Raw genomic sequence first — 13,088 nt, forward strand, 5'->3', positions numbered from 1 at the left:
AGAAACAACTTGACCTTCCATTCCACATGGCTTTAATGAGTTCAATTAAATATGTATTTTTTAATTACTTTTCCCCAAATCTAGTGTCCTATCTACATGCTTCATAACAACACACTATACTAATAAATTAAATCCTATATAAGTTTGTTTAACTCTGGTGTGTTTACTATGTGGACATGAACTTTAATTTTCATTGTAAATTCTTAAATTCTCTCTGCTGGCATTCAGGAAACGGTTTATTCAAAAGCGTGTAAACCTAATTAGGTTCCGCTCCCTTGTCTGGATCATTGTCAGCTGCAAACACTACATCAGGGTACGTTGTCTGCTAGTGTGATACTTCTCTAGCTTATCTACTCTTATTGTTGCAGAAATCAGTATTGTTAATAAGTTTATTATATATTTAATCTAAAACCAGTTCTCTAATTACAACATCTGAAAAGAAATCCAAAATAAGGACCTATAACTCAGTGCCGAGTCTAATGAAATGTGCTCTAGGTGTGTTAAACTGGACTGGTGCTCATGAAGTCACTCATAAAGTACAGTTCAAGCTGTAAAGTGAACGCTTTGTTTTTGTGTTTTTCAGGATAACTTTCTCATAGCAAGGAAGGCAGAGGAGGAGAGGAGAAGATTAGAAGCAGTAAGCAGTATTATCTGTCACTTATTCTAAATGGCAGTAAAGATTATTTCCACGTTTATTTAGTTGCAGTTTGTCGGTATCCATTTAGAATAATATGTAGAGGTTCCTAAGATAGTTTGTATTATATGAAAAGAAGTAGTTGACACGTGGCTTGCTCAGAAGACACTGCACACTGCACACACCAAATTAACATGGAATGTTTTGTGTATATTTTAACAGAGTAAACCATATAAACCAGGGATTACCATATAAAAACAATGTGTAAAAAGAGATGCTTTGGACCAGTGTTAGCTGCTGGGTAGGTTCCATGCATAAGCTCCTTGATGTGATGTCTGTAGGAACGAGCCAGCAGGGAGGTGATGAATGTCTCCAAGCTGGTGATTCCTGCAGAACTGGGAGGACTACTGCAAGCCACAGCAGGTGAGTCCCTCATAGCTAACTCAGAACTAACTAATAACTAACTCGCTTTCCAACACTAAGTTCAATCTTGAACTTATGCCACAGAAGACTATGTTAGTACACCAGTATTATGGCAATAGAAAATGAAATAAGAAAGCAGTTACAGGTACCATACGTGGCATTGTTGATGTTTGAATTTTTATTCCGGTAGGTAAGTCAGCTTACTGCTGGGTTTTGTAACTGTCCAGCACAATAATGTAGTACGCCTTCAGTCGCATGAGGTATCAATGTTGCAGCATTTTGATTACTACAGCAGTGTAACATGAGCCAATGAGAGTAATATATTTTATGGATTGTTCATGCAGAGGTCAGTGTAGAGCTCACTGCATGCGCCACATGCAGGTGCATGGCAGTTAAATCTCAACAGGCTAAAACAGCAGCGCAGAGAACGCAAACACATTGCAGGTGACCTCTCATGACAGGTTCTAATCATTTGGAATAGCATTCAACCAGATGTTTCTCGCTAAGATACTGTGTCAATATGTAGCCACTGGATATGTAGCCACTGGATTTGTTAACATAAAGAAAATGGCTTTGTGGGATCAGGACTACCTGAACATGGGGCAGACCACAAGGAGGTTTTTAGAAGTACAAAGGATACATCAGTCACAGGGGTCCATGTCACATGGTCTTTCATTGATAATTGGTGTTTGTGTGCAATGTCAGAAATGGGTTGTGAGATCTATACATAATCTTTATTCCATGCAGTAGCCTAATATAACTAATAGAGTCATGACTTGTGCTTAGGTAATGGGTTTAGACAGGGAGAGAATCGAGTGGATTTGTGACTGATCAATAGATCGACCTGAAATAATGTGACCTAAATATTTAACTGAACTTTGGCAAAGTTGCAACTTTTCAGGTGAACACTTACGGCCATTCAGTGAGCAAACTGAGCAGAGCCAATGTGTGTTTTACATGGCTCTCAGGAATCAGAGGTGATCAATAAATCATCCACATAAAGAATTATGGTGCTATCACATGGAGGTACAAAATAGAGGACTCTTAGTTACTCAACAGAAGCACAACAGAAAACAAACAGGGTAAGTTGGTATACACTTGTGGGATATCAGTCCATGTGTAGACCATTAACCCTAAAGGTAAATGCAAACCAATATTGCAAATAGTTTTGGACTGGTATGCTAAAAAAAAATGTGTTGGCAGAAAAAACAAGATGACAGAAAAAGCATAAAGCATTTGGTATGGATAAAATAGCTGATTGATTTGGAACTATAGGAGCTATCTGGTGTACCACAGAATTAACAGTTCATAGGTCTTGTACCATATGCCAAGCACCATTAGTTTTCTCAACCACTAAGAGTGGAGAATTCACTGGTGAGGAATCGCAAGGAGCCACAACCTAACATTCGATTAATAAATTAAGAATGTCAGCTCGTATTTGTTCTGCCTCAGGATACTGAGCTCGCAGAAGGCTGAAATCTTACTTATGAGAAAGTCAGCAGGCTCCACTTTCAGCTTCAACCTAAATAAAACTTATTTGACCCCCACAAATATCAGAAGATAAGAGAGGATGTGTTATCACATCTACATCAGAAGCTGTATACTGAACCAATGCAGGCTGATTTACAGTGGGCATGTCACACAGTGTCTACTCTAATAAAGAGAATCTGCAGTCAGTCACGCAAGACACACTCTCAAACCAGGGACCCATCACAGCCCAGCTGTCACCTGTTTTAACAACTGAAATGTGGACAGAAATGTGCAACCCCAAATAAATCTAACTGCTCTACACTAAGTGAAATCTTAAATGCACAATAAGAAGAATGATAAGACATGTTAGAAAGAACAATAGATTCAGGGTCTGGTTCAAGAAACCATTTTGATTCAAATTGAATATCTAGTAGACAAAGGGGGAAAAGAAGTACCACACAAAAACGCATGGCATTCCCAGCTCAAAAAATAATCAAATTCAAAATCAAATTCAATGTAAATAGATGGGTCCATAATGTGTCAACATAATCATGATGAGAGGCACTCACGATTTATGGAAAAAAGCCAGCTGGGGTAGACTGGGCATTCAAGCCAGATATCAAAATTACCCAGTAAATCTCAGCACAATTATTGAGCATGTTTTCAAAATGAGAAATGTACGTTTTAAGGTCCTATTATACAGTTTGATAGCCCATAAAACACCATTGTTCAGTGACTGGCAAACCTGAAACTTCATCTGTGAGAATAGAATCTGAAAATAATGAGACATTACTTAAGCAAAAATGCATAACAGTGTCTAAGAAAAGAAAAATTTAAGACAGTGTCTTACCTTCTGTCCTGCCTTATCCCACTCTTGGTCATTTCTGGAGTTGCTAATGGTGAATGAAGGCTACTGGTGTGATGCGTAGTCCACTTGTGCAAGCTTTGGAGAATTTCTAGCCCAGTGACTGTGACCACAACTTTTGTCATTCTCCATTATTCATATGCCTCTCCTGCCATCAATTCCTCATTCTCCTCTGCCCGTTTGATTCTCTCTATGGCCACTTTGATAGAAAGAGAGTTGTGTACAGTGGAGCTTTTGCTGAGTCGTATCCTCTCTCTTTTGCTGAGTCTTATTCTCTCTGTCTCTCAGCTGTTTTTCTGCATGCTTAGTATGTGTGATATGTTTCTTAGATGGTTTATCCTCCCAACCAATGCAAGAATCTTTGGCTTGATTATCTGTTGACTTGATTATCTAATGCGAGATGCATTTTAATGCATTTTGATCCACACCAGCATGATCACAGACTGCTTGCTGAGGCCTATCCACAAATTCGTCTACAGGTTCTTTGACTCTTAGACATATAGGATTGACCTTTCCCCAGTCGGTAGTGACTAAGGAAGCTGATCTCAAATGACACATGAGTTACCAGCTACCTGTCGTGTTCAGTTCTGAGGATGGAAGATGGAGATATGTAACTGCTTCCTTGCCCTCTCTGACCCTCAGGAAAGGCAGGAGAGGAGCTTGAAAGTGTTATGAAGGGTTCTGTGTCTTTGTAACATACGAAGGAGTTGACCCTTTCTTTCGCAGGAAGCTACCCAGGTGCTTGTGCAGTCTCTTGTGATCTGAAAACTAGACTACTACAACTTGCTACTTGCTGGTCTTCCTCTAAGAGCCATCAAACCTCTACAACTTGTCCAGAATGCAGCAGCACGACTGGTCTTCAATCTTCCGAAGTTCATACATGTTACTCCACTGCTGTGCTCCCTTCATTGGCTCCCTGTAGCTGCACGCATCAGATTTAAAACCTTGATGCTTGCCTACAAAGCCAAAAATGGACCAGCCCCTTCATACACAAGGTCAATGGTCAAAGCCCGATCTGTACCTCGAGTACTTCGAACCTCAAGTACAGCTCGGCTTGAAATACCTTGCTTCAGGTCTCATGGCCGACAAGCATCGAGACTATTTTCTGTCCTGGCTCCAAGATGATGGAATGAACTCCCACTTGCTGTCCGGACAGCAGAGTCCCTTGCAGTCTTCAAACGCAGACTGAAGACCCATCTATTTGCAGAATATTTAAAGGACAACTGACACTGCTCCCTTATTGACTGACTAATTTAATACTTATTGTAGGGCATTATTTATGCTTTTTAACAAACTCTAGCACTTATTGTTTATAGCACTTATCATTGTTTAAGATAGACCTTATGTATTTTTGCACTTCTAGGTATCAGCATTGATCCCTGTATTCTACAGTATTCTAGTTCATTGGTATGTTTAATTCTAACCTACTATACTGTACTTGGATATATTCTATGAGTAAATGCCAAAGCACTTTTGTAAGTTGCTCTGGATAAATGTAAATGTGTCTGAGACCTGGTGGCTGTGCCTCTCTTTTCTACTCTTGGGGCATGGCTTCCTCTTCATCACCATCTGGTGGTGCAGCTTTGACTTCTGCCTTTGGTGGTTTTGATGTCTTGAGCGCAGGCACAGATGGAGTAGGTGGTGGTGTATCTGAGGCAGATGGTTCATATGGAGGAGGTGCAGGGAAAGAAAATGCCATCATTACAGCAGTGGCCTAAGCTTCAATTTCAGACTTAACCATCTGCTGAGCTTTATTATGATTTTTACTATTCTTTCTGATGGTCTAAAACCACGTAGGTTACTTCACTTTTTTACGCTGAGACCCTAATCCCCATTCTCTGTGTAAAACTCCAGCCCAGCTTGGTTCATTCACTTAGTTATACCAGGACCCTTACCCATGTTCTCTAAGTAAGACTCTGGACAATCTTGGTTACTTCACTTATTTACACCGAGACCCTAACCTATGTTCTATAACAGGATGTACTCTCTTGCAAAAGCTGGAGCAGGCTGCCTTTTAACACACACAGCCAAAGCATGGCCCTTCCATTACACTTAACACAGATTAACTATGAACACAAATAAAATGTAATATATGAAAATATAAGGAATGAAAATATAAAATTATTAGTACCACATATTCTTCCAAGCAGGAATGATGAGTAGGCTTGAGATGAAGTTTCAATAGTTCACCTATTGGGCTTGCATTATGGGTTATGCTTAATGTTACTAGAAAGGCTTCTGGCTAATGGAAACATTTATTCTTATTATTTTCTTTTTAAGCCACCGTGATCACCTGTCTGTGAAAAAACAGAAATCCCCCAAAATCTTTGAATGGTCAAATATTAAAGTTTGTAAAAAGTGGGTATATAATGTGCAAGGGTGGATTCTGGTAGATCTAGCCGTGGCATCACAACTTAAAGGACAGAGCCAGAAAGTAACACAAGATATGAGGGTTCCATGGAACATGAGGCCTCAGCTGCTCCATGCCAACATACTTGAGTGACAAAAAAGAAATGAACTGACAGCATCACAACATTCATTACTCTCAACGGCCATGAACCCCCAGATCTAAAACTTTACCTCAATGTACCTCACCTTTACCTCAATGCCTAACAAATAGGTTTTCAGCCTAGCCTGAAATTTGAGACTATTGCAGCTGTGTCTGAGTGACGACCATTGACAAGAAGGTAATTCCGTATCTTGGGCGCGTTAAAGGACGAGGCTCTGGCCCCTGAAGTACATTTCCTTATTCTATGTCCTTAAAAAGAGCCTGCTCCTTTTGATATAACAAGATATACCAGATCATAATAGACCAGGCATTAGAAGCATTTTACACAGCATTTTACTGGGAGCCAGTACAGTGTGGCTAAGATCGGAGCAATATGGTTAAACTATATAGTTTAAGTAAGAACCCTGGTTGTTGCATTTTTAACTAACAGGAGTTTGTTTGTGGTACAACCAGATAATAAGGCATTACAGTAATTCGGTCTGGAAGTGATAAATGCATGAAATAGCTTTTCTGCAGCATGTGTTTATGGTACACTTCTAATTTTTCCAACGTTCCTGAGGTGGAAAAAGGCTGTCCTAGAAATATTATTTGCATGAGTTTCAAATGAGAAACTGGAATCCATAATTACACCTAGACTGTTAAACGAGGTGTAACTGGGAGATTGTCACGTTTTATTACATAATCAGAATGATTATTGTTGGTTGCCTGAGGGCCTAATAAGAGCAATTCTGTGTTGTCAAGATCAAGTGAGAGAAGGTTTTTCAACTTCTACTGTTTTTACACATTCCTCAGTAATATTAAGATGATATTTGTCATCTGGTTTGGCTGAAACAGTGTCATCCCCATAGCAATGCAAACACAGTGTTTTAAAATAATTTAATACAGAGGTAGCATATATAAAGAAAAAAAAAGCAGAGACCAAAAACAGACCCTTGTGGGACACCAAAACTAACCTTGGTGTATGCTGAAAAGTCACCATTTCAGTTCAGAAATTAGAGAATCGATTAGTTCAGGTGGTATTTGTTTAAGAAAGTATGTGGCCAATGAATGTACTAAGCAAGTGGACAACTTTGAGGAGGACATTAGTGATATTAGTCCTGCTGTTGGATAGGAGTAATGGACTTTAAGGTCTCTATTGACATGGTTGTTTTGATCTCTATGTAACTAATGCTACATTAATACTAATAAGGTTAATACTAATAATGCTAATAACATATTAGAGAGATCATATTATCTCTCTAATATGTCTAATTTCAAGAAGTTTCAAAGGACTTGGTTTAGCAGCCGATGCCACCTAGCTGTTGACAGTGATGCTAATTCAAAGTATTCAGTGAGCTTTCACCTTACATAAATTTGTGACTAACTAGGTCAGCCCAGAAACTGTATTGTAGACATGGCATTTTTTATTCAGTGTTATGTGTACATATTTGATTAAGTATCCCACACGCATTTGTAAGTTCAAACCCATAGTCGCCATTAGACTTTTTTGGCATTGCTGTACAGTAGTAATTTAGTAAATGCAAAAGCAGTAAGTGCTTCCGTATTCTTTTACAATATTGGCAGTGTGTCTGGATATACTGAAAGCAAATGTATGTCCGTGTGTGTGTGTGTGTGTGTGTGTGTGTGTGTGTGCGCGTGCGTGTGTGTGTGTGTGTGTGTGTGGGTGTGGGTGTGTGTGTGTGTGTGTGTGTGTGTGTGTGTGTGTGTGTGTGTTTGTAGCTGGTAAGGAGGTGCATTCAGACTGCATGGCTCTAGTCGAGGCACCAAGAATACAAGTTGATCCTCAACTCACTCTTCCTCTTGATATCAACAACTATCTAATGACCAAATACATTCGCTCAAACTTCAGGGTAAGGACACCTATGCATGTAAAAGTACAGATACACACACCCACACACACCACATGTGTTTTGTATAGGTATGTATAAATGCACATCTATCAGCTAATGCAGTAGTCATGAGCAATTGCTTAAACAGCATTTGCTAGTGCATGCATCATATAAATGCATATTAATAGCTTTCCACCTATTGCCTGTCCTTTGATCACAACAAGATAATTCATGAAAGGCCGGCAGAACACACACGGTACAGGACTTCAGTAGAGTCAGCTGACTTCAGAACACAGTCGTGATACTTGGCATACTTGGCACATATATAGGATAGGTTCAAGTTCAAGTTTGGATTATTTGTCACATACATAGTCATACACAGTATAACTCACAGTGAAATGGTTGAATATACTTTATTAGGTATATACCTAATAAAGTGACCACTCAGTGTCAATGTGTTCAGAAGCACAGGGAAAAAAAGACTAGAACATACAGACATAAACTCGCACATACATAATGAGGACTCACTCATTTGTGCAAAACTTATATCAGTGATGTGCATATAGGAACTGCAATTTGGGATGCTTACCACACCTCTACAAACATCTCTGACCCGTCTGGAGGACGACCTCAAACAGGATGCCCGGGATATCTTTTTACTGGTAAAACCATATTACTCCCAATCCCCTCATTATTACTGCATGTTTGGGTTTTGTGTATTCATTGAAAATGTAACTGTCTCATGGGCTAATTAACGTTTATAGATCTTGCGTTTCATGGGGGACCCGAACCTGAATGGTGCTCAGGAGAACCTATTTGGCAATTACATCATCCAGCGGGGCCTGGCCACACTGCCAATCAGGGATGAGATTTTGGCTCAGGTAGCCAACCAAGTGTGGCGGAATGAAAACAAGCGCAACGCAGAGAGAGGCTGGTTGCTGATGGCAGCTTGTTTGAGTTCCTTTGCTCCAAGTGAGAAAATGGAGAAATACCTACTGAAGTAAGACAGCAATCTGTCACATTCACCTATGTACACTCATAGAGTTCTCATGCACTTTGAACTACCGGAGAAAAGAGAGCAAAGCTCTTGTTCAATAGTACATCAATATAGGTCAGAGATCATTACATTTACAGACATTCTTTTCCAGAGCAGCTAACATTTTTGTCAGTGACACAGTATGTGTGTTCTGTAGGAACTGAACCCATGACTTTGGTATTACCAGCAACATGTCTTGCTCCAGGGAGCACCAGGGTCCTCTAACTTGGTCAGACCAGGGTCTCTTCATTGATGGACCATATAGCCATTTGGAACTGTAGAAAGGAGGCTGTAACCCTTAGCTTTCTTGTCAGTATTTGAATCTGGGCTGACTCTGCCCCCTCCACCCCCATCCAGCTCCTCCTGTGCTTCCATAGGTTCGTGTCAGACTATGCCCTGAATGGCTTCAAAGCGCTGTGTCAGCTCAAGCTGCTCCAGGCGGCACAGAAGGCACCCCTGGGCCCAGAGGCTGCACGCACCTACCCGCTGACCCTGCTGGAGTGGACCGCAATCCGCAAAAGAGCCCGCATGGTTCTTCAGGTGCACTGCTCTGACGGTATGCCCCCAGGGGGGGGTGTTGCTGAGCTGCACCGACCTTTGCCCAAGCAGCTCGACAGCTCGTTTTACCACGTGTTTAATGTAGAAGGAGGCCACACACATACCCAAACACATGGCCACCTACCCGAGAAGGGGGGCAAGTTATGACATCACCATGACATCATTGGTCTGGAATGGACTTGCTCTAACTCATGACACCATGGAATGGAAACCTACTTACCATTTAATGAGTGAAATCAAGTCTGTGAGATGGACCTCGGGATTGGCACCATTTACCACTCCTCTCCTTGCTTCTGAACTAGTTAATCTGTTATCTTTTCATTCCCCTATATCTCTTTCCTCTGTCTCTCTTCTCTTTCCATTCTTTCCCCATCCCACCCCCTCTCTCTCTCTCTCTCTCTCTCTCTCTCTCTCTCTCTCTCTCTCTCTTTCCTTTTCTCTCTGTCACTTCTTTTTTTTAATTTCTTGATATTTTGAGCTCCTCTTACCTCATCTGGTCATTTTTTCTCACCATCTTTGCCTGGTTGCATTAATTTAAATGAACTGATATCTGATAGCGTGCGCGCTCGCACGTGTGTGTGTGTGTGTGTGTGTGTGTGTGTGTACATGTACGCTTGTGCATATATGTGTAGGATGGGAAGGGACTTGAAAGCAAGCACTGATAAGATTCTGTTTCTTTTCAGCTGTTATGTACTGTTATCCCTTTTTTCATGTCTCTTTCCCTTAATTAAACAGGAATGTGTGGATGTCTGCATGTAAAGTATGAAATGCATTAGATTAGAAACATATTTCTGTAAAAGCGATGCACAAAAATGTGTGTGTGTGTGTGTGTGTGTGTGTGTGTGAGTAGGAGTGTCTTTCCTGTGTCCTGTCCATTCCTGGACCACTGGTGAAGACCTTGCATGTGACATTCTCCAGCACAGGTTAGTGCTCTTAGTGTGTTCCTGTGAATTGCACCAAATTTTTCCTCTTAACGCAGAAGGGCGACATTGTTGTCCATGCAGAGGCGTGTCCTTAGAGAGTAGGCGTGGCTGGTCAGTGATGATGAAGGAGCCAGGACAGTGGGTGGAGCTTGAGGGTCATGACTACGTGATGGACCTGGTGTGCGACATTGAGCTGCTGGCCAACTTCCCCAAACAAAAGACCTACTTCATCATTTCTATGCAAGACCCTAGCAGGGTTCGGCCCAATGCCAGCATGTATGCTCCCGTACACGCATGTATGTGTGTGTGTGTGTGTGTGTGTGCGTGCGCATGTATGCTTGTGTTTAGAAGTGATTTTGATTTAGTGGTTTGTGGTTGGTTTGCTGTTGTAGTAATGTGCTGAGTGTGCGGATGTGTGTGTTTGCAGAAGTCTGTTTGGCAGCGGATTTGATGAGGAGGAGGAAACACCACTTTTGTATTCGAAGCAGGGCAGCACTATGGCAGCAAGAAGTCTACCTATCTCTGAAGGCCACTACAGTCAGGGTAACACACACACACACACACAGACATGTTTGTGTTGTCCACTTCAGTCAGTGACAGCAGGTGACAGAGAACTTAGAGACAATCCAGACACATCCGCTTACTGTAATTATACACAGCACACTCGTGTGTGTGTGTGTGTGTGTGTGTGTGTGTGTGTGTGTAACCTAATATGGCTTAAAGCCCTTAGTGAGCTGCTTGTGTGCATCACTGACTATTAAAACAATTATCCTGTTTCAGTTACACTGGTTACATGTAGTTCAGACCCCCCAAGACAATATTGTAAAACAGCATTTATAAAACCCTTCAATTGCAGAACATTATCAACAATTATTTATCATGTTAATTCAGTATTTAGTTACAAATGAAACTGCTTAGTCTAGATAAATGAAGAAAATTTATATGTACCACTTATTTATAAATTTATTAACTTTATATTTATGTATGTAGTTATATTTACCATAGTCTAGTATATCAGATATGTTTGCAAAATGTCCCTGGGAGTTCTGAATTTTAATATAATTTGTATGCGAGATATAGTCTTTGAACCAAGTTATTTTTATGTAATGGAGATTGTGTCAATTTGACCAACACTAAATCTGGTTTGGATCATTTTGTGAAGATTTATAGTGTTGGTAAATATACATTTAGAGTGTAAACCAATAGTATCAGTGATGGGGCTGTATTAGCTCTTATTGTTATGTAAGGTGAGAGCACACATACTGATTGTGAATGAATTCTATTTATTTTCCATTAATTTCTGCACTTCAGTCAAAAAAATGATATCCTTTACTTAAATATTAAATATAAACCTAAAGTAATTTTTTTCACTTTGTTAATTATACCATATACTTTAAAAAGCCACACAGATTAAGAAAATAACCCCCTCATGGTTTTTGTTTTTTTTTAACTTATTTGGGGGGGCAGAGCTTCACTAGATAGGTCCCACCCCCTGCTTCTCATTCATAAGGTTCCCTCCAAGCTCCTGTTGGTGGAGGATTGATACCCCTCTTAATTCTGCCCACTCTGAGGCTCTGAAAAGTGGATGGAGGGGCTGGTAATGTGGGAACTCACCTCGGTCACCTTTTCAATTAGTAAAGCAGGAAGGGGAGGCATGGCCAGGAAGAGGCTTAGGCTGCCCTTCCACTCTCTCACGCCCTCTGCTGGGGAGACTGATTCCCTGTACCGGCTGCTTTGATCAAGTCCCGCTGTAAACATTAGACAAGCACTAGACAGTTTACCTCTGTCCTGACCAATTTTTAGTGATTGGCTAAACTAGAGGATTTTGTCTTATTCTAGCTGGTTTAATATTTGAATTAAATATTTAAATATTAACTTACAATTTAAATTATTTACCTGAACAACTCAGTTGATGAATATAACGACATTAACTTTTAGGCAACATATATTTGAAAAGAAATGCACTTCTGTATAGAGAAAGTGAGTTGTGAAAAAAAAAAATGGTTTTGGATTGGTGGATTCTGGCCAGTGTAGTATCAAATAATATTTATGCAATAGGTGGCTTGCAGTGCCAACACACAACCAACAGAGGGAGGCCATGAGCTGGGAATGAATCAGTGCTCCCCTCCATATAACAGCCTCCCCTCTATATAACAGTTTCACAAAGGCCACGCTTTGTGAAGCCTTGTTGTGTGCTACACATACCCTTTGCTTGGTGGTAAGCAGTATTTCTCTATTCTATGAGAGTCTTCCATTGTGTTTGTCTAAAGTTGTTTCTTCTGGGGATGTTTCCCCTCACTCTGAAGTGTTCATCCTGTCCCACCTGTAGAGTGGTGGCTAGAGTTTGGGTCCCTGACGCAGGCAGTCTTGCATTTGATCCTTGAACCACACAACTCTACCAGGGCTGTGCTGCATTTGTTTTTTTGTTTGTTTCTGAGATACTGGCAATATCAAAGCTTTAGGGTACTTGTGGTTTTGGACTGGAGACATGAACCAGGGAGTCTGGATTGGCCAGTTCATATTGTCCTAGTTTTCAGTGGGTTTATGTGGGTATCTTAACCTGGCTCTCTGACTTTCCCTGCTTGAAATTTAATGTTGTTGTTGTTGTTGTTATATTGTTATTCATTTTTATTTACTGTTATTTATTGCTTATTATTGTTATCTTAGTAATAACTATATAAGTTAATTTGTTTCTGGGTGCATTTTTAGTTTATAACCTTATTTGTAACTATCCAGTACCTGAGCAGGAACATTAATAATAATAATTAATAATAATAATGATAATAACAATAATAATAATAATTAATTAATTACTTAATTTGTCAGTTTGTGTGTGTGTGT

General features: G+C 40.2%; 1 protein-coding gene across 1 annotated transcript in view; it reads left to right on the forward strand.

Moving 5' to 3' along the window:
* myo15ab (myosin XVAb) overlaps positions 1 to 13,088 on the forward strand; it is a 44,674-nt gene that overhangs the window by 12,315 nt on the left and 19,271 nt on the right. Inside the window, exons 23-32 of the mRNA XM_035535095.1 lie at positions 229 to 313; positions 584 to 637; positions 976 to 1,057; positions 7,621 to 7,751; positions 8,297 to 8,392; positions 8,495 to 8,730; positions 9,144 to 9,322; positions 10,175 to 10,247; positions 10,329 to 10,523; positions 10,675 to 10,790. Coding sequence (XP_035390988.1) covers positions 229 to 313; positions 584 to 637; positions 976 to 1,057; positions 7,621 to 7,751; positions 8,297 to 8,392; positions 8,495 to 8,730; positions 9,144 to 9,322; positions 10,175 to 10,247; positions 10,329 to 10,523; positions 10,675 to 10,790 — 1,247 coding nt within the window. The remainder of the gene's footprint in view (positions 1 to 228; positions 314 to 583; positions 638 to 975; positions 1,058 to 7,620; positions 7,752 to 8,296; positions 8,393 to 8,494; positions 8,731 to 9,143; positions 9,323 to 10,174; positions 10,248 to 10,328; positions 10,524 to 10,674; positions 10,791 to 13,088) is intronic.

Source organism: Electrophorus electricus, chromosome 16 (genome assembly GCF_013358815.1).
Source record: "Electrophorus electricus isolate fEleEle1 chromosome 16, fEleEle1.pri, whole genome shotgun sequence".
In the NCBI taxonomy this organism is placed as follows: Eukaryota; Metazoa; Chordata; class Actinopteri; order Gymnotiformes; family Gymnotidae; genus Electrophorus; species Electrophorus electricus.